General features: G+C 37.4%; 1 protein-coding gene across 10 annotated transcripts in view; it reads left to right on the forward strand.

The window, feature by feature from the left end:
• The first annotated feature begins 5,921 nt into the window (after positions 1-5,921).
• Positions 5,922-27,237, forward strand: part of SPICE1 (spindle and centriole associated protein 1) — a 50,935-nt gene continuing 29,619 nt past the window's right edge. For 9 of the 10 annotated variants that reach the window (XR_009551655.1, XR_009551656.1, XR_009551654.1 and 6 more), the window contains exons 1-6: positions 5,922-6,016; positions 11,679-11,777; positions 15,066-15,113; positions 17,804-17,947; positions 24,172-24,274; positions 25,054-25,148. Coding sequence is in view for 7 of the 10 variants with exons in the window: in XM_060198356.1 (XP_060054339.1) it covers positions 11,679-11,777; positions 15,066-15,113; positions 17,804-17,947; positions 24,172-24,274; positions 25,054-25,148 (489 nt within the window). In the remaining 3 variants the exon portion in view is untranslated. Of the gene's footprint in view, positions 6,017-11,678; positions 11,778-13,470; positions 13,509-15,065; positions 15,114-17,803; positions 17,948-24,171; positions 24,275-25,053; positions 25,149-27,237 lie in introns of all 10 variants that reach the window. The other variant, XM_060198358.1, reaches the window with a different exon arrangement.

Here is a 27,237-nt window from a genome sequence, read left to right on the forward strand (position 1 = left end):
AGGATGGCATATATATATATTTACCTTCATATATATTTACCTTCATTCATCACTCTAGTACACCACTCTACATGGGCGGTTAGGCCATAAGGATTAAGTAAGTGAAGCCCTATATTTTAGGGTTTTCTTTTTTTTTTACCAGGGTTACTGCTGGGGATCTTTGCCTGCAGAATAAATCTACTGGTCTAAGTAGCTTTTTTAAAAAAAATTTTGATAGGATAGAGAAAAATTGAAAGGGGAGGGGGACGGAGGGAGAGAAAAAGAGACACCTGCACTGCTTCACCACTCCAAAGCTCCTCCCCTGTGGGTGGAGACCAGGGGTTTAAACCCAAGCCCATGCACATGGTAATGTATTTGCTCACAGATGTGTACCACTGCCTGCCCCCCCCATCTTAATTAAGAGTTGAAACTTTGGTACATGGGTAATGGTACAGTGAGTAAGGCACTGACCCTGGCTTCATGAGGTTTCAATTTGATTCCCAATATCCCCGGTGCCAGAATGATACTCTGGTTTTCTCTCTCCCTCTCTATCTCCCCCTCCCCTCTCAATTTCTCTCTGTAGCTATCCAAAGTAATACATAAATATAAATATTAAATTATCTACTTGAGCTAAAATCAGTTTATATTCAGAGGGAAGAATTTATCATACATATTAGAGTTTATCAACTAGCACAAGAACAGAGAATAGACAGACACCCAGATAGTAAGAAGACATGCTCCTGGAGTAATAGATGATGCTTTGGAAGCTGGAGAGTTTTCTCACTTTGTTGGAGTGCTTATTAAAACTGCATAACAGGGAGTCGGGCGGTAGCTCAGCGGGTTAAGTGCACATGGCGTGAAGCACAAGGACCAGCGCAAGGACCCGGGTTTGAGCCCAGGACTCCCCACCTGCAGGGGAGTCGCTTCACAAGAGGTGAAGCAGGTCAACAGGTGTCTTTCTCTCCCCCTCTCTTTCTTCCCCTCCTCTCTTTACTTCTCTCTGTCTTATCCAACAACGATGACATCAATAACTACAACAATAAAACAACAAGGGCAACAAAAGGGAATAAATTAAAAAAAACATGCATAACAAGTTCTGAAATTTTAAATTCATTTTTACTTCCCAGTGAAAAAACTTTTTATAAAGGCTGAGGCCTAACTAACAGAGATGTATAAAAGTTACAGGAAATTATCTAACACCTCTTGCTAAACAACAGGATAATCAAGCCCTGAAACTAAATATATCACCAAGGATTTTTAAGATAAAACCTAAAATAGTCGCTATCAACTATTCACATTCAGAAGCTGAATGAAAATATGCAAAAATGAAAAACAGGCAAACAAACACATGGTGTGCCCTTCACTCAGATAATGGCTGCTCTACTCAAGGTAGTGATGGATGAGTTCAATAAATACTAGCTGAATTTCTCTGAGTCTACTTATTTTGGTAATGAGAAAATGCTTGCTATCTTAGATAAACAATAGTCGGGAAACTTAAAAATAGCTGAAATTATTTTTGGAACATGTCTTACTTGTGAATAACATAATCCTGGGAAAACTGTGAAGATAAGGCATTAAAGGACTTAACAATGAAGTCTCAAAGGACCCTTTAAATATTTCTAAATGGATTTTTAATCCAACTCCTACTCATCATGGGATTTTAACCCATTTCCTGAATGCACTGAAGTTCTTTGCTTCAATGTGCATTTGCTGAAAACCCATCAGTCTCTGAAATGTTTCTTTTTCCAACCTGGGATATACCACCTTTATATTAACTGAACAAGGCACATACTTTATGGGAATTACCACTGCAGAAGTTTGTAAGACATTACCTCTTCTAAAACACTATGCTGCCTTTGTGACCCACAAACTTCTGGGAAAATCAAAAGAATCAATGACATCCTTAAGTTAAAATTAGCAAAACTTTTCAGAAATTTTTGTTCTTTCTTGGCTAAAGATAACCTCACTAACCCATAGTGATACAGTTTCTCTGACACACATCACTTGTGTCGTTATAAACGGTTAATAGGAAAGGTTATACATTCAGAAATTCCACTCTTGATATAATATGCTTTCCTGTTGCATGAAGATTGAACAGATTGCTGCAAGGAAATTATATACTATACACAGTCTTATCATGAGAAAAATATAAAAGGCTTAATTTTAAATTAAATTAGTGATTAATTTTGCTTAATTGATTGTGTTTTAAAAAATTATAAGATTCCAGGGGTATAATTCCATATCCATAAATGGTATGTTACCACATCCTCCATCAAAGCTCTCCTACAACATTCCTTAGTAGGTCATTAAATTAAGAAATTGCATCTAGGGAGTAGGGCAGTAGCACAGCAGGTTAAGCGCAGGTGGCGCAAAGTGCAAGGACTGGCATAAGGATCCTGGTTCGAGTCCCCGGCTCTCCACCTGCAGGGGAGTCGCTTCACAGGTGGTGAAGTAGGACTGCAGGTGTCTATCTTTCTCTCCTCCTCTCTGTCTTCCCCTCCTCTCTCCATTTCTCTGTCCTATCCAACAACAACAACATCAATAACTACAACAATAAAAAAACATTGAAAAAAAGTGAAAAAATAAAAAAGAAAGAAATTGCATTGTGGCAAACATTGGATAAAAGCTGCTCTTGAATGTCACCAGAGGTACTTTATCAGGCAATATATTAGCAACAAATACATTAGTCAACCCATCTTTGATTTTATATTTATCAACTAAATAAACAACTCAGAATTCCATACAACTGAAGTCTACTCCAATTGGGAATCATAAGCTGATGAATCTCTAAAAGCAGCTGATCTTTGGAAATAGACAGTTGATGCAAGATTTATTGTATAAGCACAAGGTCTCAGATAATACCTTACAAAAGATTCAGCTATTAGTTTTATTCTCCCTACCCCTTTTGGACTGGGATTTAATTCTTTGTTGTTTATTTATGAGAAATACAGGAGGAGAGAGAAAGATCCAGACATCACTCTGGCACATGTGCTGCCGGGGATCGAACTCAAAACCTCATGCTTGAGAGTCCAAAGCTTTGTCACTGTGCCACCTCCTGGACCATGATTTAATTCTTTTTTTTTTTTTTTTTTTTGAATCCAGAGCCCCATGCATGCAAGTTCTGTGCTCTGCCCACTGAGCCACCTCCCCATTTACAAGCGACTATTTCTTTTTTTTTTTTTGTGAATTATTTTTAATATTTATTTATTCATTCCCTTTTGTTGCCCTTGTTGTCTTATTGTTTTTTTTTAAATTTTTTTATTTAAGAAAGGATTAATTAACAAAACCATAGGGTAGGAGGGGTACAACTCCACACAATTCCCACCGCCCAATCTCCATATCCCAGATTTAATTCTTAATATTTTCTTTCTTTCTTTCTCTTTTACTTTCTTTCTTTCTTTCTTTCTTTCTTTCTTTCTTTCTTTCTTTCTTTCTTTTTTTACATAGGGTTTAACTTGATCCCCCCCCCCCATTCTAAAGATAGGAGCTAAGGTAATTGATTATAGAGAACATTTTGTCATATCAGTGCTAGTGTTACACATTTCTCTTGAGGTACTGTCTCAGTTACTGTTCACAAATTTTGCTATTTTTTATTTCCAGTTTAATTCATCTCAAAATACATTCTATTTTTACTTCTTATTTGACTAGTGGATTATTTAGAAGCACATTATTTTCCTCCAAATTTTGAGAAATTTTCCAGGGACATTGATTTTAATTTAATTACACTGTGGTCAGAAAAATGGACTCCTTCTGAATTTATCAAAATGTTCTGTCATCATTCACAATGCTAAAAATGTGATGTATCCTTGAGAAACCTGTATGTTCTGCTGGTTATTGGAATAGTGTTTGATAAATGTCAGTCAGGTCAAGGTGGTTGTTGTTGTTCTTCAAGTCTAACATCAACTTACTGATCTTTATGCTTGCTTGCATTATAAATCATTCAAGGAGGGACACTGAAATCTCTGACTATAATTTGTGGAATTTACATTTCCTTTTGCAGTTCTATCAATTTTTGCTTCATTTTCCCTTGAAGTTCTCTTATTTGGTACATAAATGTTCAAAACTATTATATCCTTTTGACTTAATGGTTACTTTGCTGTCATGAAATGATTTTTTTTTTATCTCTGGTAATATTCTTTGCTCTGAAATGTCCTTTTCCAGCGATGTATTTAAAACTTATTTGTGTATTTAATTTGGATTTCCTCTTGAAAAATAATTATTTAATGAGAGAGAATAAAAGAGAGTGGACCATAATAACATCACTCTGGCATGTTACACAGGTGGTCAAACTTAAAATCTCACGCAGGCAAGTCCTGTGTCCTATCACTGAACCATCTGCTTGAACTGTTTCAGAATTAGAAACAAACAAACAGAAAACCCACCTCTTCTTAAATTGAGTAATTTAAATAATTTACATTTAATATAATGCTCATATATCAACAGCTTGTGAGCTTTTTGTTTCCCTTTTTACTCTTTTTCTGCCTTTTACATTCACCAAGTATTTTTCTCTTTTCTTTTATCTCTTTTTACACAACTCTTACTTTAGTGATGACTTTAGGGTTTAAAGAATACACTTTTAACTTATTGTTGTTAAATTTCAAAATGTAGTATGGGAAGCTTACAGTAATCTATTCCTATTTTTTTCCTTCTCCAGCCTTAATCTATCACTGCCATCCATTTTATATTTCCATTTATTATAAACCTCATCATAAATTTTGTTACATTTTAGTATTCAATTATTTTCTAAATGAAATTTTCTTTTCAAGAGACTTCTCTTTTAAAGAAATCCAGTGGTTGTCCTTTACTTTTTTACTTACTTCACTCAGCACAATCACCTCTAATTCCCACCATTTTGTTTCAATTGTGTATGAGTTTCTGAAAGGCAATTTTGTGAAATTGCTGATAGAAGGATTGAATTTGTGATGGAAAATTCTCTTTATTCAATCATCAAGTTCAATGATATAGGAAGCAAAGTCACTGGTTGAACTCAAGGATAGGAGAAAAATTGAACACGATGGAGGCAGAAGGACCTAAGATTAGGGTTTTGCTAAGTATTACAGTAACTCTGAGAGGGGCATGGAGTTCCATGTTCAATGGATATTTACACTGTACATCAAACTCAGAGTGGAAACTATTATTAGTTAGTTCTTTACATTTTGAAGTTGTTGAATATGCACTTGTCAATATGTGTATCTGTGTTTCAACAGTATGAAACCAGGGACTAAGGAAATTGATTTTTTTTTGGGGGGGTGGTGGTGGTGGGAATCAACTCTGTTTTTGAATAAAATTCGTTGTATCTACCTGGGCTACACAGTCTGCCTGTCTAGGCTTCAGTGTATTTAGGAGTCTCCATGACACCAAGTTCCTACTGCTTTCTAAATTGTAGACACACTGGACTTTTGCTTAGTATAGGTGGCACTCTGTAGCAGTGCTCTACTTTTGCTTGGTAGTTTGCTCATTCTTGCTATTCAGGGCAGTTCAAACAATCCAGTAAACTTTGTGCCTATTTTGTATGTCTATTTTGCCTGCTAGTTTACATTAGTGCCGTTAATATCTCTCCACTACCATGATGGATCTTTTCCGAGAGCAGGCACCTTGCTTGTGTCTTGTCCCTACTGAAGGTAGCATATGTTGATAAGCACATTCTTTGTTAGTAATAAATCTTCTTCAAAAGATAAGCAAGTAAGTGTGATATTTGCAACCTGGAAATTTGGGAACATTTTTTTTTAAGAACTCACGAGACACTATTGACACTGTAATACTACATACCTAACTTCCATAACTGCACCCCCCAAAAACGGCAGAAAGGAAACATCAAACTCCCAACACATTTAAAACCCCGCAGCTCGCGCCTAGTTGGGAAGGCGCAGGCCCACTGGCTGAACCGGATAGACGCAAGGAAGTGGGGCGGGGCTCCGGTAACCCAGGCAACATCCCGGAAGTGGTGGGCAGTGGTCACCTGTGGCGGGCTGAGAGCTTCCTGGAGCCTGAAGTTTTAGTGGCGGTGGAGACTGGAGTCCAGAAAACAACAAACCAGGCAGGTTGCTATGACCGGGCGGCGATCCACAACTACAGCCCTACCGAGCCTTAGGGACGGGGCTGCCGGACGGGGAGAACTATTGTCTTTCCGTTCCCTGGAGTTCCTGACGGTTGCATAGAGGATCCCTGTGTTTGTGCGTGTCTGTCACAGAGCTAGGAGCTGGGGACTGCCCTGTCGTAGCTTGCAAGGAATTTCCAGTTTAACAGGAGAGACAGACAGACTGACTGACAGACACGGGGCGGGGACAGACACAACTCAGTGTCATTTAAATCTCTTGTATGGTCAGGAAAAGGTTTATCTTTAAGGCTGCTTGGATAGGTTTTGAGGAGGGAGTGGGAGTTAACTTGGCGGAGAAAGGAGTGAAAAGTCCCACGGAGCACTCACAAGGCGGAGCATGGTTGGACCTGCACGTGAAGCCACAAACTTTATTTTAGGTTGGGAGAAGAGAAAAGACTGGAAAGGAAAGTCAGCAAGGCCACAGCGGGAAGAGGATCTGAATGTTGATCCTCTGCAAGAAGGAGGTGGGGGGGGGGTGAGGAGACTTGGGAGCGGAATTTAAATTCTTTGAGGAAGAAAGCAAAGGGTTGAGATGTATACTTTGTCCTTGTATCTGGGTAAGGTTGACTGAAAGGAAACTGTTTGGAAAGAGAGAGGACTTGCTTTCTTTGCATCAGTTTACCACGTGCCAGGGTGTGTTTGTCCATTCTCTCTCTTTTTGAAATATTTATTTATTCCCTTGTTGCCCTTGTTTTATTGTTGTAGTTATTACTGTTGTTATTGATGTCGTCGTTGTTGGACAGGACAGAGAGAAATGGAGAGAGGAGGGGAAGACAGAGAGGGGGAGAGAAAGATAGACACCTGCAGACCTGCTTCACCACCTGTGAAGTGACTCCCCTGCAGATGGGGAGCCGGGGTCTCGAACCGGGATCCTTGCACGGGTCCTGCGCTTTGAGCCACGTGTACTTAACCCACTGTGCTACCGCGTGACTCCCTGTCAATTCTCTTAATTCTCTTCATAACTGCCCTTGATTGTAATTCTTCAGTGGCTTCTGGTAGGTCATTAGGATAGTGTGAAATCCCCATGGCTCACAAGGCCATATTCTGGCCCGTCTTTCTTTTGTGCTGTCTTTCTAGTTTCTCATAACTCAACTATTTTCGAGCCGAACTCTTTTTTTAAAAACATTTTATTGGTGGTTAGTGGCTTACAGTACAGTTGTTGACACATGGGTACAGCTTCCCATATCCCATGATAGGTATCTGCAAAACACTCTCACCCTCAACTCAAGGTTCTTTTCCATCATCATAACCCCCCAAGTCCTTTGCTCTGTTGCAATACACCAAAACTAGTTTTACTTTGCATTTTCTCTTTTCTGCCCTTGTTTCTTAAGTTACACCTATAAGTGTGATCATTCAGTATTCGTCCTTCTCCTTTGGGCTTGATTCACTTAGCATGACTCCTTCAAGCTCTATCCAAGATGAGGTGAAGGATCTGAGTTGGCTTTTTTTTTTTTATTTAAAATTTTAAAAAAATTATCTTTATTTATTTATTGGATAGAGACTGTCAGAAATAAAGAGGAAGGGGAAGGCAGAGAGGGACAGAGACAGACAGACACCTGCAACCCTGCTTCACCACTGGCAAAGCTTTCCCCCTGCAGGTGGGGACCGGGGTCTGGAACCTGGGTCCTTGTACATTGCAACATGTGCGCTTAACCAGGTGCAGCACCACCCAGCTCCATGACTTCATGTTTAACAGCACACACACACACACACACACACACCCCTTAGGTCCTTTGCAAACACACACATCTTAGGTCCATTGCAAGTTAAGTGCTTTTCCCCCAACTTGAAACATTCTTCACTTTACCTATTCATACTTTTTTTTTTTTGGAGGGAGCTGTATGAACACTAGGGCCTCTGGCACACATGTTTTTACTGCTCCTGGGGGAGAGGGAGAAGGAGAGAGAGAGAGAGAGAGAGAGATATGGAGAGAGACCACAGCATCAGAGTTTCTCTTCTGCTCTTGTGACACTCATATGTGCTGCTGGTTTCAACTTGAGCTATGCTTATGCCAGTGCATTCTGACTCTACCTGGTCTCATACCATCCATAGATATTGTCTTAATATAGGAGCGAGGAATCAAAGGAAAGGTGATCTTTTCTCACTCTGTAGAGTATATTTACTACTCTCATACAGAATTTATTTCTTACATTACCCATTTATTGCAGTTATAATTGTGGACTGCTGATAAATCTCTGAACTCTGTAGAAGTACCGACATCTGATAATCTCTAAACTAAGTAAGAGTGAAGACTATTCTACTTTCTGTATCTCGCTCCTTGCTCTTGACAGGTGCTTTCAAAATATTGATACAGTAGATGGTTAATGAAGCAAGTCAGTGAATGACATAAAAGAAGATCATGTAGGAGAAATAGAGAGAAAATCACCCCTAGTAGAGAAGGAGAGGATAGATGAAAGATATTTCAGGGAACGAGTAGATTATGATACTTAATTGACACAAAAAGGAATAGGAAGGAGATGATGCTATGAACTTAAATGGGAACATTTCAGAAGTATGGTAATTCTGAAAGTTGACCTCAATTCAGCAAACATTTACTGAGCAAGTCAATTAACCTGTCAAGCACTAGAGGTTGTTATTGAACTAGAGAGAAGGTGGAGATGTCAAGTTGTATTTTGATGATACTGTATTTAAGATATTTAGGGTACACAGAAGACAATTGGAAATGAGCATTTGGTGTTTTGAGGAAAGATGTGGATCTTTGTTAGGGCCAGCTGGCCTGGCCCTCCCCTTCCTTCCTTCCTTCCTTCCTTCCTTCCTTCCTTCCTTCCTTCCTTCCTTCCTTCTTTCCTTCCCTACCAGGCTGATTAATGGGGCTTGATGTTGGCACCAAACTGTTTTCAAAGTGCTTGCCCCATTTTACATTCCCATTTACAGTCTATGAAGAATCTAATTCTCTACATCTTCACCTGTGCTTGTTACTACCATTTTTTAAGTTACTCGTATTCTGGTGAGTATGAGGTGGTAGTAGCTCACTGTGTAATTTGCATTCCCTTGAAGACTAATGATGTTGAACATCTTTTCATGTACATATTGGTCATTTATAGCATTTTTTTTTTTTTTTTTTTTTTTTTACCAGAGCACTGCTCAGCTCTGGCTTATGGTGGTACGGGGGGTTGAACCTGGGACTTGACGGAGCCTCAGACTTGAGAGTCTGTTTGCATAACCATTATGCTATCTACCCCCACCATTTATAGCATCTTTGCAGAAGAGTGTATCCATATCTCCTAGCCATCTAAAAATTGGACTTGTGCATTTTTATTGTTGAACATTAAGAATTCTTAATATATCACGAGTATAATTCCTTATGAAATACCTGATTTACAAACATCTCCTTTTTATTATTGTCTTTACCTTTATTAAAAAGTATTTGTTTATTGGATAGAGACAGAAATTGAGAGGGAAGGAGAGACAGAGAGAGAGAGAGAGAAAGAGAGAGACAGACAGATCTGCAGCACTGTTTTACCATTTGTGAACCAGGGGCTTGAACCTGGGTCCTTGTACCTTATAACATGTGCTCTCTACTAGGGCACTACTGCCCAGTCCTATCTTTACCTTCTTGGTGTACAAAATTTTGATGATGTCCCACTTATATAGTTTTTCTTTTATCACCTGTGCATTTTGTGTTATATTTAAGGAATGATTGCCTAACTCAGTGTTCAAGATTTGTTCTTAGATTTTATTCTAGGAGTTGTGTCCTTTTTGTTCTTACATTTAAGTCTGTGGTTTTATTTAAAGTTATTTTTTATGTATATTGTGGGGGTTAGGATACTTCTTCATTGTCGACCGCACCATTTATTGAAAAGACAGTGGCTTTCCCCAATGAATTATTTCTTGGCATCCTTGTAGATATAAAGTAACCATAATGTATGGGTCTATTTTTGATTCTTCTGTTCTTAAACTAAGGCAAGCATACGTGGACATAAAATTATATCACTAAAAACAGACATATATGCCCCTAAAATATTATAATTTTGGAAATTTTATATTTTAAAAAGTGTATTTCAAACCTGCAGGGGGAAGAAGCTTCCTGTACATTGAAACAATGATGCAGGTATCTATTAATAAATCAAGAATAAATCAGTTATTAAAAAAGAAGAACTGTGGTCCAGGAGGTGGCGCAGTGGCTAAGGCACTAGACTCTCAAGCATGAGGTCCTGAGTTCAATCCCTGGCAGCACATGTACCAGAGCGATGTCTGGTTCTTTCTCTCTCTCCCCTATCTTTCTCATAAATAAATAAAATCTTTAAAAAAAAAAAAAAAAAAAGAAGAACTGTACTCAGAGAAAATACTAAAGTCTTTGCCTTTGGATAATTTGGGAGTACAAAGGCGAGCTGTAAAGTTCTATAGTTATTTAAGTTTGTAAAGGAGTTCTGGACTAGGAGTCATGTGTATGTATTGCTTTTAAAAAGTCATACATGTATATATAAAATTTTAGTGTTCAGAGACTAATGGCTCTTTTATTTTAAACTTTGTGTAATATTTAGCCTAGTGTATTTGGCATTGTTGTCTTAAGAGTACTGAGAAATATATAGGCCATCTTAGAACTCTTAATTTATTCAATAGTATCAATGATTAGTCTTGGGCTAGGGAGATATCTCATAGCATTGCAGTACAGGACTTGAATGACTGAGGGCCCAAGTTAGAGCCCTGATACACCATTAGCAATGGCTGAACAGTGCTTTGATATCTCTCCCTCTCTCTTATTGAAATAAATAAGTCTTTAAAGAAATATCCACCTCCATTTATTATTATGAATAGTATACTAGAAATGTTCAAACTTATGGGTTCTTTAAAAATTTAGCCACTTTAATTTTCAGGCAAATAGTCAGTGTACCTGATAGTGATTTCAAGCACTAGAGTTCTTTAAAAATTTTTTTTTCTACTGTTAGTAGATGGGACAGAGAGAAATTGAGAGAGGCAGGGGGAGATATAGAAAGACAGCTGCAGACCTACTCCAGCACTTGTGAAGCATCCCCTTGCAGGTGGGAATGGGGGCTTGAACCTGGGTCCTTGTGCATGGTAATATGTGCACTTAACCAAATGCACCACTGCTTGGCCCCCCTACAGTGATTATAGGAAAAAAAATTTGCCCTTTTTCTCATGTTTTCACATTATTATTACATGGCTAATCTTTTCGCTATTACATGGGAATTTATGTGATCTACAATTACTGTTCTAGTTCTCTGCTTTAAGTGATAATTTCTGCATTTCTTTATTAAGAATATATGTACACACACACACAACTATATGTAGTTGTTAGAAAAGTCATAACATTGTTTTTTCCTATGCAAAAATGCATACTGACTTTTCTGACAACCGAGTACACACACACCCATACCCACACACACAGTCCCTTATTTTATTGACTTGAGATCTCTTTTATCATACTTTTCAAAATTACTTTTCTATTTATTGTGTAGCAAAAAACAACAACAACAAGCATTTTGATTCATTTTCATTATGCTTAAAATTTTCTCCTGATGTTTTAAAGTCTATTTTTTCCTAGCTGTCTTTGTTCCTCTCTGGTGCTGCTCAATTGTTACTTTTCTTATATTTTAAAATACATGATTATCTCTCCTAGATGTCATTCATCAGAGTGAATCGTTATGTTCCTCGGGGAGGAGGAAGGAAAGCACTGAAAGTAAAGAAGAAGAAAATGCCAGTAAAACAAGAATGGGATGTAAGCACTGGTGGGATAATAAGTAATGTAATATCACTCTGGAGGAATGGATGTGACTGAATGGCTCAAGTCACTCGGTGTAGTGCTCTGGATGGGGTGCAAGATGTTATGTGGTGATACAGGCTTTTGAGTATGTTATATTCTTGGTCTCCATGGGAAGAGCAGACCCAGCAAAGTTTCTTTTAAAACATTTGCTTTTATGAAAAAGAGAATAGAGAGGGGGCAGAGAATTATTCACTTCTGGCATATGGTGGGATTGAATCTAGGACCTCAGGCATGCAAGTTCTATGCTCTACTGCTGAATTGTCTAGGGAATATATGTATTTAGAATATGTCAAAGCTATGACCTTTACTTACTTTGAAGAATTGGAATCTTAGAAGGTTAAGATTAAACATCTTCCCCAACTCCACTTAGAAAACTCAGCACTTTAAGGCTTATAGCTAGCCTGAGTCCCTGAAATCTGATTTTGCATATGTGTTTGTGTGGAGGGGGTACTTAGAAAAAAAAGATTTTCCCTTATCTACCAGTGATACCATAACTGAGTTATATTTTTGGCTAAACATGTGGATGATCCTTGATTTCTTACGCTTTGAATAGTTTTTGTTTGTTTATTTTACCTCCAGAAGCTGATCAATTTCAGTACAAAGGATCTCTTAAGATGAGAGACAAGTGTTTAATATCTGTGATATTCTCCTGGGTACTTTTCCATTTTAAAAAGAAGTAATGTGGGGGTCGGGTGGTAAGTGGGTTAAGTGCACATGACGCAAAGTGCAGGGACCAGCATGAGGATCTTGATTTGAACCCCCACTTCCCCACAGGTGGTGAAGTAGGCCTGCAGGTGTCTTTCTCTCCCCCTCTCTGTCTTCTCCTCCTCTCTCCATTTCTCTCTGTCCTATCTAACAACAATGATATCAATAGCAACAATAATAATAACCACAACAACAACAATAAAAAACAAACAAACAAAAGAAGTAATATTCTTCATCCCGGCCCTTTGGTCTATGAGCCTTTACATGTCTTTATTTTCTGTTGTACAGTGTAATTAGTCAGGGACTAGTTTGCATCTCAGGGATTCTCTTATAGTTAGAACCTCTGGGCTGTGACTAACAGCTTTTGGAAATGAGATGGGAGTTTCTCTATTTTTAATGTGCTTTGTTTGGCAAGGAAGGCAAGGTAATTCCTCTTGATAGTGCACCTGCTTTGTCTTGTTCTTGACTTAAGTTTTAGCCCAGCTTCCACTGCATTGCAGGACACTTTGGTGCTGAGGTTTCTTGGTCTCTGCCTCTGAGTCTCTATATCTGAAAAAGTAATCCAGGAACTGTGAAGCCCAGATGATGAAAAAAATGATTAGAGATAAAGGAAAAAAAGAAAAAAAAACAGAAGAAAGAAAATGGGGCCCAGGAGGTGGTACATCTGATTAAATGTACACATGACAGTGCCCAAGGACCAAGGTTCAAACCCCTGGTCCCCTTCTGCAGGGGAAAAGCTTCACAAATAGTGATGTGGGCCTGCAGGTATCTCTCTGTCTCTCCCCTTTCTCCCCCTCAATTCTCTGTCTCTTTCTAATAATAAATAAATTTTTAAAAAAGAAAAGAAAATTACTTTGTTGCCATTATATTTACAATGAAATATTACAAAGCTGATTTGAAGGATAACAAAGTATACTTTAAAAAGTACATTTCAAACCCACAGGGGGAAGATGCTTTCTGTGCATTGAAACAATGCTGCAGGTAACTATCTATTTCTCTGTCTTGTCTCCCCTCTCCACTTCTCTCCTATCAAATAAAAAAGGAAAGGAAAAAAAATATTCATCAGGAGCAGTGGATGTGTGGTAGGCACTGAACCACAGTGATAACCCTAGTGGCAATAAAAAAAATAAAAGGTACATCTCAAGGGGTATGACTGAAAGGGAAAATGCATGTGACAACACATATTGACCCTTTCAGGGTGATTGCTTTGGAAAAGTCAGTTGCTGCGGTTGTTGAAGATATAATTGGAACCCATCATTTAAAATTACATTCTGCACCTTACTCATTACTTTCTATGATCTCCAGTGCTGGAAAAATCTCTGGTTTTGAAGTTTGACTGAATTTGAATGTACTTATAAGTCATTTGAAATGTTTAATGAGATAAGAGGGATCAAATGGAATCATATCGTTTTGATAAAAAAAAAAGTGTGCTATTTTTGGAAATGACTTATAAATTAGATTTAAAGGTAAATTCAAAAGAAAACAGTTTGGAGCAGTCATAATAATGCTGAAATTTTCTTTTCTCCTTAAATTTCATCTCTATAATTTCTATGCTTATGGTGCTTGTAGGGACAGAAATCAAACTTCTGTAGAGTGATCACAATGTCTTTAGAATTTTTAGAGTTGTCTCATTCTCAGAAAGATAGCTTTAAAACTATAATTTTTGTTAAATTTACTTATTTTTAATTGTATACTACCCTATTTTATTTTTATACTAATATGCTGTATGCCTGTTTTGTGAATTTAGCATTTTTTGAAGATACTTAAGTTAGTGTATTTTTTATAAAGTAGCTAAAAGTAATTCGTGTTAATACTTAAATAGAGAAAACTGGCCCTAGGAAGACTTCTTCTCCTCCTCCTCCTTCTTCTTCTCTTTCTTCAAGTATGACTTGTTTTATCATTATCATTAATAGTTATTATATATAGATAGGTAGAAGCTAGAGGGAGAGTGAGAGAGGGGTTGGGGAGAAAGCAAAGCATTGCTCAACTCTAGCTTATGGTAGGAGTGGAGGGGGTAAGGAAATCGAACCTAGAACTTTGGAGCCTCAGGTGTAAAAAGTTTTTTTGCATAACCATTATGTTATCCACCCCCCTAGAAAGAGTATTGCTCCTAGGACTTTGAATACATTTTTCACACATCAAAATACAGTTTATACATGGTGCAGGGTGCTGGGACATCAGGTTAAGTGCACATAGTATGAAGCACAAGCCTGCTCAAGGATCACAATTTGAGCCCTGGCTCCCCACTTGCAGCGGATCACTTTAAAAGTGGTGACGCATTCTGCAGGTGTCTTTCTCTCCCCTTTTCTATTTTTCCCTTCTCTCTCGGTGTCTCTCTGTCTTATCCAATAAAATGGAAAAAATGACCACCAAGGGCACTGGATTCATAATACCAGCACCAAGCCTGTTATAACTACCAAGTGATAACCCTGAGGGAAAAGAAAAAAAAAATCCAGTATATACAAATATTTCTTAAGAAACATAAAAAGCAATCAGATTTATCATTCTTTCTTTTCCTTTTTTTTTTTCCTCTTGCAGAGTACCGTGAATGATCTAACAGTACATCGGGCAACTCCTGAAGACTTGGTAAGTTTATTATTAAAAGCTAAATCATTTGTTGATAATTGGTTTCTGATCTTCAGAATAGAAACCTGAAGTACTTCTTGGATGTTCTGTTCGTGTGTGTGTGTGTGTGTGTGTGTGTGTGTGTGTGTGTGTGTATCTATCTACAGATAGATATAATTTCTGTAATTCTAAATTTTATCAAGGAATTTAACCAGATAGGTTGGTTTATAGTTCATTTTTTCTAGTCTTATATTGTCCTGTACATATTTATAATCTTTTACTATCTTCAGATATCTCATTATTTTATATTACACTCCTGATCAAACATACTGGGTGCCCATAGTCAGTAGATAATTGGTTCCTTGAACATGCTATATGTACTTCTGTATTTTTACTCTAGTTTCTGCTATTTCCCTGCCTTTTCCTCTACCTGTCTAGGTATTAGTTTGCTTTCTAATCCTAATTTACTTAGCTTGATCCCCTGAAGTTTCACCCATGTTGTAGCAAAAGGCATGATTTCATTTTATAACCAGTTATTACTCCATTTTGTATTGTATATATGTATACATCACATTATTTTTAATTTAACTTTTATTTTATTAGTGATTTAATATTGATTTACAAAATTATGAGATAAAACGTGTATATACATCATTCCCACCACCAGAGTTCTGTGGCCCCATTTCCTCTGTTGGAAATTGCAATAGTTCTCCCAAGGCCACAGATATGGGTTGATTATTATTTCTGTGACTGTCTGTCTATGTTTATCTATAATTCCCCATTTTTCTGTGTCCCTGCCCTCTTTTTTCATTATTATTATTATTTATAAAATGGAAATATTGACAAGAGCATAGGATAAGAGGTGTACAATTCCACACAGTTCCCACCACCAGAGCTCCGTATCCCATGCCCTCCATTGAAAGCTTTCCTATTCTATATCCCTCTGGGAGCATAGACCCAGGATCACTATGGGTGCAGGAGGTGGAAGGTCTGGCTTTTGTAATTGCTTCTCCACTGAACATGGGCGTTGGTAGGTCTATCTATACTCCTAGCCTGTCTCTCTCTTTCCCTAGTGGGGTAGGGCTCTGGGGAGGTGGGGTTCCAGGACACATTAGTGAGGTCATCTGCCTAGGGAATTCAGGTTGGTATCATGGTAGCATCTGGAACTTGGTGGCTAAAAAAGCATTAAGATATGAAGCAGAACAAATTGTTTAATAATCAGGCAAGAATATAGCAGATGAGATTTGGAGTTTCCATTTTGGAAAAAGCCAGTAGGTCTATTTTAGGTATATTCCCAGGGACCTATGACTTTACTAATTTTTGCCTGAACCTGACAGCTAGCATGCTGGTGGGCCAAAGGTATTATCTGGGGAGATGGTTTCAGAGTTGGAAACACATATTCTTTTTAAAATTTAACTGTCCTTAGGCACTTTTGTATCTTTTTTCTTTTTTAAAAGTTCAGCACTCCTCAACTAATTTTTCTATTATTATTTTTTTTTCAGTAGAGTCGGGGGAGAGAGAGAGAAGGACAGGGAGAGAGAGGGAGAGGGAGAGGACTCACAATACATTATCACCATTTGTGGAGCTACGTTTGGTACTGCAGTACTTCCATGTGGTTCTGGGCCTTGAACTTGTATGAAAGTGCAATGTAACGTAAGATGTAATATAAGGCATGTGTTTTATCTCTCAGATTCTGTTTCCATATGTTGGCTATTGTAATTAAATCTATAGTAAGCAGATAGGTGTGCATGTATCTTTTCAGATTAGTGTTTTTGTGTTCATTGGATAGATATGTAGAAGTGGGATTGCTTAAGCATATGATAGATCTGCTTTTAAACTTTGGGGGGGGGAGTCAGGTGGGAGCGCAGCAGGTTAAGAGCACGTGGCACAAAGTGCAAGGACCGGAGTAAGGATCCCAGTTTGAGCCCCGGCTCCCCACCTGCAGGGGAGTCGCTTCACAGGTGGTGAAGCAGGTCTGCAAGTATCTATCTTTCCCCCCTCTGTCTTTCCCTCCTCTCCATTTCTCTCTGTCCTATCCAACAATGATTACATCAGTAACAACAACAATAACTATAATAACAATAAAAAACAAGGGCAACAAAAGGGAAAATAAATTAAAAATTTAAAAATTTAAAAAATTAAATTTTTTTTGAAGTCTCTGTACTGTTTTCTATAGAGGCTAGACTAATTTATATTCTCACCAGCAGTGTACAAGGGTGACCTTTTTTGATACCATCAGTGGCACTGTTTTTGATGTAGGCCATTTTCAGAAATAGATAGAACATTGTTTTGATTTGCACGTTAAAAAATTTAAAAAATAAAATAAACATTCATTATGTATGATATACTTTTTAATATTTGGTTTGTTGGTTTATTTTACCACTACTGAATGACTCTCAAACAGTAGTTTAAAAAACAGTTTAGATTATTAAATAGTCTTATACAAAGGAAGTAAATATCAGTATTCTTTTGATTTTTTTTTTTCTTTTAGCTAGGGCTATCATTTCTGGATTCTTATTTTTTAATATATATATATATATATATATATATATATGATTTAGAATGCTGAAAATACTTGCTGCAAATACTTATAAATACACATATGTTCAACTGGAAAAATAATAAAAGATAAACTGGTGTAGGTGGTTTTGCCATCTGAGTAGGAAAGGTTTTTGCTCTTTGAAACATTCATTTATGCATTTTCTATATAGATACGTCGTCATGAAATACATAAATCAAAGAATAGAGCATTAGTACACTGGGAACTTCAAGAAAAAGCATTGAAGAGAAAATGGAGGAAACAGAAACCAGAAATTTCTAATCTTGAGAAAAGGAGATTATCTATCATGAAAGAGGTATGTCTGGAGTCTGTCTGCAAATACTTTCCCCCAGATTGGGTCATTTTCCACTATCATGCACCAGGACATGATCCCAGAGCTGCCCTTCCCCCCCCCCCCAACCTCATCCCTTTCCTCCCTTCTCCAGAGTCCTTTGCTTAGGTGCAAAAACAAAGCAGACAAGCAAACAAACCACTTATATCTGGAAAATTGGGCTGAAATCATTGTAAAAGGAATGTTTCATATTTGATGTTGCTTCTTGTTCCATGTTGGAAACTTATTATACTTGATTTCCTGGGTGACCTTTCATGGAAGTTTAAATCATACTGTCATCTAAGGACTTTATTAAACATCTTAGTGAAATACATCAATCTTGTTCTTATGTATCACCAGGAAGAGTTATATGTCTCAAGTGTTTATATGAACTTGTAAAAAAAACTGACTTGAGAGACTGTGGCTTTTCTATGCATATGATCTTGAATAAGTCATGTACATTTAAATGTTGTGTGGTCATACACACACACAGTCTATAAATAAAGATCTGATTCCTTTATCCTTTATGGTGATTTTGGACTTTTGTTTCCCTTTGCAAGTAGATTCTAAATTCCCCACATTTGGGACTTTGGGAATGGTAGAGCAGTACTGCAGGTGTCTCTCCTTTCTCTCACTGTCTCTCACAATCTATCAAAAAAAAAAAAAAAGGAAAAAGAAAAGAAGAGAAAGAAAGAGAGGAAGGAAGAAGTAGAATGGCTGCCAGGAATGGGGAGTTGTGTAAGGACTGAGCCCAAGTGATAAGTGGCAAATAAATAAATAAATAAATAAAATAATAGAAGTAGGGGTTGAAAGAAAAATGGTGAAAGAGGATGAGTAGAAATTTTCATATCATCTCTTTATGGTGCCTCTCCTTCAGACCTCACTACAGTGGTTCTCATCCCTGCATATTAGAGTCAGTGATTGAGAACTTTCCTGAAACACGCACACACGCACGTGTGTGTGCTATCTGAACCCAGATATGGCAATACACAGATATTCTGATTTATTGGGCCTGGGACTCAACTCTATTTAAGTGTTTTTCAGACAGTTCCTATGTGATTCAATATACTGCCAAGATTAAGAACCCTGTTTTTAGTGGGATCTAGGTGTTTCCCTTTAGCAATATAATTTGGAGGGTGTTCTGTGTCAGGAGTTAGAAATTTGCCTTTTCTTGCTACCAGAGCAGCTGGTTCATTGTGTAAAGCACAGAACTTGCATTTGTGAGACTTCGATCTTATTTACCTGCAGAGAACTGTTCTAGTCTCCCTCTTTTGCTCTCATAAAAATAAATATATATATATTTAAAAGCTGTCAATTGATTAAAAGCAATTTATTGGTTTTTATGAGGGAGATAGATCCCTTTTAATCTCTGGCATATATGGGGATGCTGGGGACTGAACCTAGAGCCTCTGAGGCCCTCAGTCATGCAAGTCTTGATGATCTGTCTCCCTAGCCCAATAACTAAAGCTTTAAAAATATTGCCTTTTCCTTTTAATAGTCAGGTAGTATACAGATATGTCATAATTTAGCTAGTACTTTATTATCAGTAGGCATTCAAGGCATGTTTTCAAATGTAATTTTAGCTTTCAGGGAGAAATGAACTCAAATATTATGGCTTAAATAAAACAAAATCTATTTATCTCTTATGAATGGTAAATAGTAGTTGACAAGAGGCCTGTGGTCCTTTATGATGGTACTGAATGGTTTTTCTAGATTCTTCTAGTTTTATCTTGTCAGCAGGAAGTGGAAAAGAAAATTTATGCTGGTCTGTTTAATACCAATCATATGTGTTGGTCAGAAATTTATCAAAGTATTATTTCAACATGCAAAAATGGTTCTGAAATTAGCCAGATGCTTGACTAAGACTTGGGAATACTGCTGTTTAAAGGGAAAATGGTGGTTTGAGAGGTGACCAGGTGGATAAAGCATTGGACTCTCAATCATGAGGTCCCGAGTTCAATCCCCAGCGGCATATGTACCAGATTGATGTGTGGTTCTTTCTCTCTCTCCTCCTATCTTTCTCATAAATAAATAAATAAATAAATAAATTAATTAATTAATTCTTAAATTAAAAAAAAAAGGAAAATGGGGGTGGGAGATATAACATAATGTTATGCCAAGAGACTCTCTTGCTTGAGGCTCCAAACTCCCAAGTTCAATTCCATACATCACTGGCAGCCAGAGCTGAGTAGTTCTCTCTGGTTATGAAAAAAAAAAAAAAAGTAAATGGGAAATGATGATGGTGGATAAGTAGCATTGTCTGCCACCCACATAATTCTTTCTGCTTCATTTCTATAAGTAATGTAATATACATCCTTGCATGTATTTTTGGATACATGAGTGCATATAGGATAAATGATTAAATGTTAAAAGATATGTGTATCTTTTATTTCAATATTGCTAAAACATTTACCATGACTCTGTTATGGGATGTGTTTGTACCCAAGGAAGAAATCCACTTAGAAATACCTGCTTTGTTTTTTTTTTTTAATTTCTTTATTGGGGGATTAATGTTTTACATTCAACAGTAAATACAATAGTTTGTACATACATAACATTTCTCAGTTTTCCATATAACAGTACAATCCCCAGCTAGGTCCTCTGCCATCATTTCCCAGGATCTGTACTCTTCCCCCCCCACACACACACCTCAGAGTCTTTTGGTTTGGTCTTCTTCTTCTTCTAGTGTTTGCCCTTCTTCCGTAGCCAGTCAACAGCATCAGGTTGAGCCTGATGTAAAGTTTCAAGACCTCCTTTGAATCTGGAGAGGTGGCAGTCGTTGACTATGTGGGTCATAGTCTGTCTGTAGCCGCAGGGGCAGTTCGGGTCGTCTCTGGCTCCCCAGCGGTGGAACATAGCGGTGCACCGGCCATGGCCTGTTCGATAGCGATTGAGGAGGGCCCAATCATAACGTGCTAGGTCAAAGCCGGGTTGACGCTTGCAGGGGTCTGTGATGAGGTGTTTGTTCTTTACCTCAGCTGACTGCCAACTCTGTTTCCAAGAGTCTGGAGCAGAGAAGTTCAGTGTAGGCGTAGGAGACCAGATTGGGTGACGAGACGTCAAGCGTTGGACAGGGTGGGCGAAGATATCTGCATATATTGGCAGGTCCGGTCGAGTGTAGACGTGGGAAATGAACTTAGATGATGCTGCATCCCGACGAATATCTGGCGGGGCGATGTTGCTAAGAACTGGCAGCCATGGAACCGGGGTGGAACGGATGGTTCCAGAAATTATCCTCATGGAGGAATATAATTTGGAATCGACCAAGTGGACATGGGGGCTACAGAACCATACTGGGGCACAGTATTCTGCAGTGGAATAGCATAATGCCAGAGAGGATGATCGTAGTGTGGAAGCGCTCGCGCCCCATGAGGAGCTGGCCAGTCTTGCAATGATGTTATTCCTCGCGCCCAGTATTTGCTGCAGTTTTTATGAGATGTTTGTGATGTTATGAGATTTTATGTGATGTTTTGCTTTGGTGCAGTACACCAACTCCAGTTCAGGTTCTGCCTAAGTGTTTTCTCTTCTGATCTTGTTTTTCAACTTCTGCCTGAGAGTGAGATCATCCCATATTCATCCTTCTCTTTCTGACTTATTTCACTTAACATGAATTTTTCAAGCTTCATCAAAGATGGCCTGAAAACAGTGAAGTCACCATTTTTAATACCTGAGTAGTATTCCATTATATATATACCACAACTTGCTCAGCCACTCATCTGTTGTTGGACACCTGGGTTGCTTCCAGATTTTGGCTATTATAAATTGAGCTGCTAAGAACATAGGTATACACAAATCTTTTTGGATGGATGTGTTGGGTTCCTTAGGATATATCCCCAGGAGAGGAATTGCGGGTCATAGGGGAGGTCCATTTCTAGCCTTCTGAGAGTTCTCCAGACTGCTCTCCACATAGGCTGGACCAATTGACATTCCCACCAGCAGTGCAGGAAGGTTCCTTTGACCCCACAACCTCTCCAGCATTTGTTGCTCCTACCTTTTCTGATGTATTGACAGTCTCGCAGGAGTGAAGTGGTATCTCATTGTCTTTATTTGCATTACATACCTACTTTGTATTAGATTAGAACTACCAGCACCCATTCTATAGAAACAGAGCACTTAGATTATCATAAAGTAAACTTCTTTGACCAGTATAATTTTAGATTTTATTAACTTTATGATAAGCTCATGCCATCAGAATCAAATAAGAGTCCAAGTATGAATCAGAGAGAGAAGCTTTGATAAGTATAAGCTTCAAAAGTACAATACTTTTACAAGTTTCACTGAATTTTCCAATCCCATCTTTTTTTTTTTGTTTGTTTCGGAAAGAAATATGCTAGGAGGAGAAGTTTTTTGAGGAGCCTTTGAAAATTCAAGATGTATGGCATCACTCTTAAGTTTTGCTTTGTGTACTGAAAATTGATCGAAAGTTTAATTTGATATCTAGAAAGAGCCAATGAATTTAGTGATTGTTATTTACTCAAAACTATCCTTACAAAGTAGCCTTGGCAGAGATTACTAAAAGACAGCAGGGTAGTGGCTTTACTAGAGCCCTTGTTATTATACCTGGTCTTGACAATGAAAAAAATATTCCTACACAGCCTGTCAATTATGTCTGTATTGATAGAAGAGAAATATTTTTGTTGTTAATTTTTAAATAGTGAACTCTTAAAACTTCTATTTGCAAGTTTTGGGTTGTATAATTTGTCTAATATAAGTGATAGGTTATAAGTCTATTTGTTTTCTTTCCTAAGTAATAATTGCAGTAGTTAAACAGCAGAAGAAATCTTATTCATGGAACAAATTTAGGACTTTGTTTTTTACCAGCTTAACCAGCCAAGATAACTTGCTTTTCCATAGTAAAGAAGAGGGGCAAAAAAAAAGTCAGAATATGATTGTTGTTATTTTTCTTTTTCTGAAAACAATAATTGAGGTCATATTGTAAACCTCGTTCTATGGTCTAGATATTATGGTAGGAGCTTTTTGTTACCATATGCTTTTAAAAATTTGAGTTAATTTTGTAAACCATGCAGATATATATATTGGAAGAGGATTAATGGTTTACAGTCAACAATAAAATACAAAACAAAAAATAAAATGCAGTAGTGTGTACATGTATAACATTTCTTAGCTTTCCACATAACATTTCACCCCCCTCTTTGTCCTTTGACATCATGTTCCAAGACCTGAACCCTTCCCCAGAGTCCTTTACTTTGGTGCAATACACCATACCCAGTCCAGGTTCTGCTTTGTGTCTTCTTATTTTTCAACTTCTTTTTCTTTTTAAATTTATTATTGGTGATTTAATAATGATCAACATTGTGGGATAAGGGTGGTAAAATTCATACAATTCCCACCACTAGTGTCCCATTCCCTCCATTGGAAGGTTCCCTATTCTTTATCCCTCTGGGAATATGGAACAAAGATCTCTAAGGGGCGTGGAAGGTCGAAGGTCTGGCACAGCTTCTAATTTTAATACTCTTTTCAACTGGAGAATGCCATCTGGTGGGGGTGGGTTGAATTGATTTACTTTTTCTTGATCTGTGGGTCCTTAATTGCAATTATTTGAAAGTTCCAAAGTTGAAAATATAACCTCAAAGTCTCTTCTGTCCAGAGTAAAAACCTGACTTGTTTAAAAATATAGAATCATTACTTTTTTGTTTGTTTGATTTCCCCCCCCCCACACACACACACACACTTCTACCTTGCAACTTGTTTTTTAAGTTTGAAAAAAATGTCCTACTAGTAGATTAGGAAATCATTGTAGTGGTTGAAATACTTTTAAATGACTCAGAGTCATGGCTTTAATCAGTGTTTTTCCAACTGTCCATCACACCTTGTTATTGAATTGTGAAATGAAGTTAGTGAATTGTAACTGTCTTTATGAAAATAATAGAAACCTAAGAAAATGTCAGAGTCATTCTTACAGAGTAAGTCCAACTAAAACTTTCATTAAATGTCTACATTTACATTTTTGTGTATACTGAACCACACATTAATATATTTCTTGGATTGAAGCCACACATTTAAACTCCACTAGTTATTATATAGCTCCATCTCCTGGTACTTAAGGATATTCTCACAGAAGGATTTTAGGAAGACAGTGGCCTATAGTTCTTTTTATGCACCAAGCCTTTATATAAACATTTGCTTTGTGATTCGATAAGTGTATATTTTTTTCTGAATAACAATATTTATCATTAACACATGTCTAGATTCTTTCTGATCAAATCCTGATGCAGGATGCATTGAAACAATCTGATCACTTGATGACTGCAGTGAAAGATCTCTTTGTTGATTATCCTCGTATGCGCACAGGTAAAATATTCAATTCTAATTTTTTTTCCTTGCTATACGCCACAACTAACTTGAGAATAATTTAAAATATTTTAGGTATACTATTACTTTTATTGCAATTGTTCTTGGATAGCATGTTAGAGTTGTGAGCGTGTAGTCATCATAATTTGTTTGCCTTTTGTTAAGAATACTTACCTATTACAAATTATTCAGATAAGGTAAAGCAAATTGTTATCATCTACTTAAAGATAGTATGGTGCAGTGTGTTAAGACTTTATAATTAAAATGACTTAATTTTTAGTTTATAAATATTGAATTTTCATCTGCTTAAAAAATCTGTTTATATATAATTTGAGGAATGCTTAATTTGAAATGTAAAGTAACTTCAGTTGCTAGAATGGAACTTTGCCTTTTGTTAGATACATTGTATTACTACCTCTAAAGTAGAAATGATCTACTATTTATCTTAATTCTTCAAAAGTAGATAATTAGTTTTTGGCTTATGGTTTGAGTCTGCATTTGGTCACTTATTCCTGTGACTCTGTATTCATTTCTCTGTGTTTCAGTTTCCTGTATGACAATAGTAGCACCCTCAGTGGATTTTGTGAAAGTAAAATGATTTAATAAACATAAAAGCATTTAGAATAATGCCTGACATGTAGTAAGTACTATCTAAGTGTGAACTGCCATACTTATTAACAATTTTCAAATGATGATATGATCCTACTACAGTATATAGTGCTTCTGAAGTCAATTGAGTAAAACACAACAAATTATCACAACTTATTTTCCTTCTATAGGATTTCCTAATGTTACAATGGCTCCTGATTCTTCTCAGGGTCCCATTGTAGTAAATCAAGATCCTGTTACTCAAGTTCCTGTCATGGCGTCTCAGGTAATATGCTGTTTACCGCCATATGATTATGCTGAAGTAAAGTCTGAGATTAGGCAGGCATTGTGGTAGATATTTCAGAAGAATAAATATCAAAAAACACCAAATTGTTGTTAAAATTGTTCTTACTCTGTTATAGTTGCACGTTTTTTTAAACATCCACAATTACACTTTCTGTGGGCAATACTTGTCCTAAACAAGATAGGACTGGATAATAACAGCTAACATTTACTGAGTGCTTAACTATGACATAAGTACCACTATATCCCCATTTAGCAAGTGAAAAAAAACTGAGTCCCAGATTAAGTGATTTGTTTAAGATTACGTAGCTAATGAACATCAAAGGTGACATTCAAACCTAGGCTGCTGGGCTTCAAAAAGACCATGTCACCATTTGCCAATGTGGAACCAGAAAGTTCATTTCTGCTCTATTACGTAACACCATGAACAGCAGCACCATCTACTCAGATTCTTTTTTTTTTTTTTTAATTTCTTTATTGGGGAATTAATGTTTTACATTCAACAGTAAATACAATCGTTTTTACATACATAACATTTCCCAGTTTTCCATATAACAGTACAACCCCCACTAGGTCCTCTGTCATCCTTTTTGGACCTGTATTCTCCCCCCACCCCCACCCCCACCCCCACCCCCACACACTTCAGAGTCTTTTACGTTGGTGCAATACGCCAATTCCAGATCAGGTTCTACTTGTATTTTCTCTTCTGATCTTGTTTTTCAACTTCTGCCTGAGAGTGAGATCATCCCATATTCATCCTTCTCTTTCTGACTTATTTCACTTAACATGAATTTTTCAAGGTCCATCCAAGATCGGCTGAAAACGGTGAAGTCACCATTTTTAATACCTGAGTAGTATTCCATTATATATTTACCACAACTTGCTCAGCCACTCATCTGTTGTTGGACACCTGGGTTGCTTCCAGGTTTTGGCTATTATAAATTGTGCTGCCAAGAACATATGTGTACACAGATCTTTTTGGATGGGATTGTTGGGTTCCTTAGGATATAGCCCCAGGAGAGGAATTGCAGGATCATAGAGTATCTCCATTTCTAGCCTTCTGAGAGTTCTCCAGACTGCTCTCCACAGAGGTTGGACCAATTGACATTACCACCAGCAGTGCAGGAGGGTTCCTTTGACCCCACAACCTCTCCAGCATTTGCTGCTGTTACCTTTTCTGATGTATGATGTTCTCACAGGAGTGAAGTGATATCTCATTGTTGTCTTGATTTGCATTTCTCTGACAATCAGAGACTTGGAGCATATTTTCATGTGTTTCTCAGCCTTTTGGATCTCTTCTGTGGTGAATATTCTGTCCATGTCCTCCCCCCATTTTTGGATTGGGTTATTTGTTGTCTTGTTGTTGAGATTTGCAAGCTCTTTATATATTTGGTTACTAGCCTCTTGTCTGATGTATGGCATGTAAAGATCTTCTCCCATTCTGTGAGAGGGGTCTCTTGGTTTGGGTAGTAGTTTCTTTATCTGTGCAGAAGCTTTTTAACTTGATGTAGTCCCATAGGTTTATGCTTGCCTTAGTCTTCTTTGTAACTGGGTTCATTTCATTGAAGATGCCTTTAAAATTTATGTGGAAAGAGTGAGTTCTGCCATTATTTTCCTCTAAGTATCTGATAGTTTGTGGTCTAACATCCAAGTCCTTGATCCACTTGGAATTTACTTTTGTATTTGGTGAAATATAATGGTTCCTTTTCATTCTTCTGCATGTTTCAACCCATTTTTCCCAACACCATTTGTTGAAGAGACTCTGCTTTCCCCATTTAATAGTCTGGGCACCTTTGTCAAAGAGTAGATGTCCATAGGTGTGGGGGCTTACTTTTGGGCTCTCAATTCTATTCCACTAGTTAGTATGTCTATTCATGTTCCAGTACCAAGCAGTTTTGATGACAATGGCCCTATAATACAATTTGAGATCTGGGAGTATGAAGGAAGCTAGTTACTGATTGGCATTGAAGCTAGAAATGAAGAGTTGAGTCACTACAGGATTTTGAGAACGGAGTTATGATGAAATTTCCTGTAGAATAGATGATGGACTGGGGAGGGAAAAGAGCAAGGAG

The sequence above is a fragment of the Erinaceus europaeus genome, chromosome 9 (assembly GCF_950295315.1).
Source record: "Erinaceus europaeus chromosome 9, mEriEur2.1, whole genome shotgun sequence".
NCBI lineage: Eukaryota > Metazoa > Chordata > Mammalia > Eulipotyphla > Erinaceidae > Erinaceus > Erinaceus europaeus.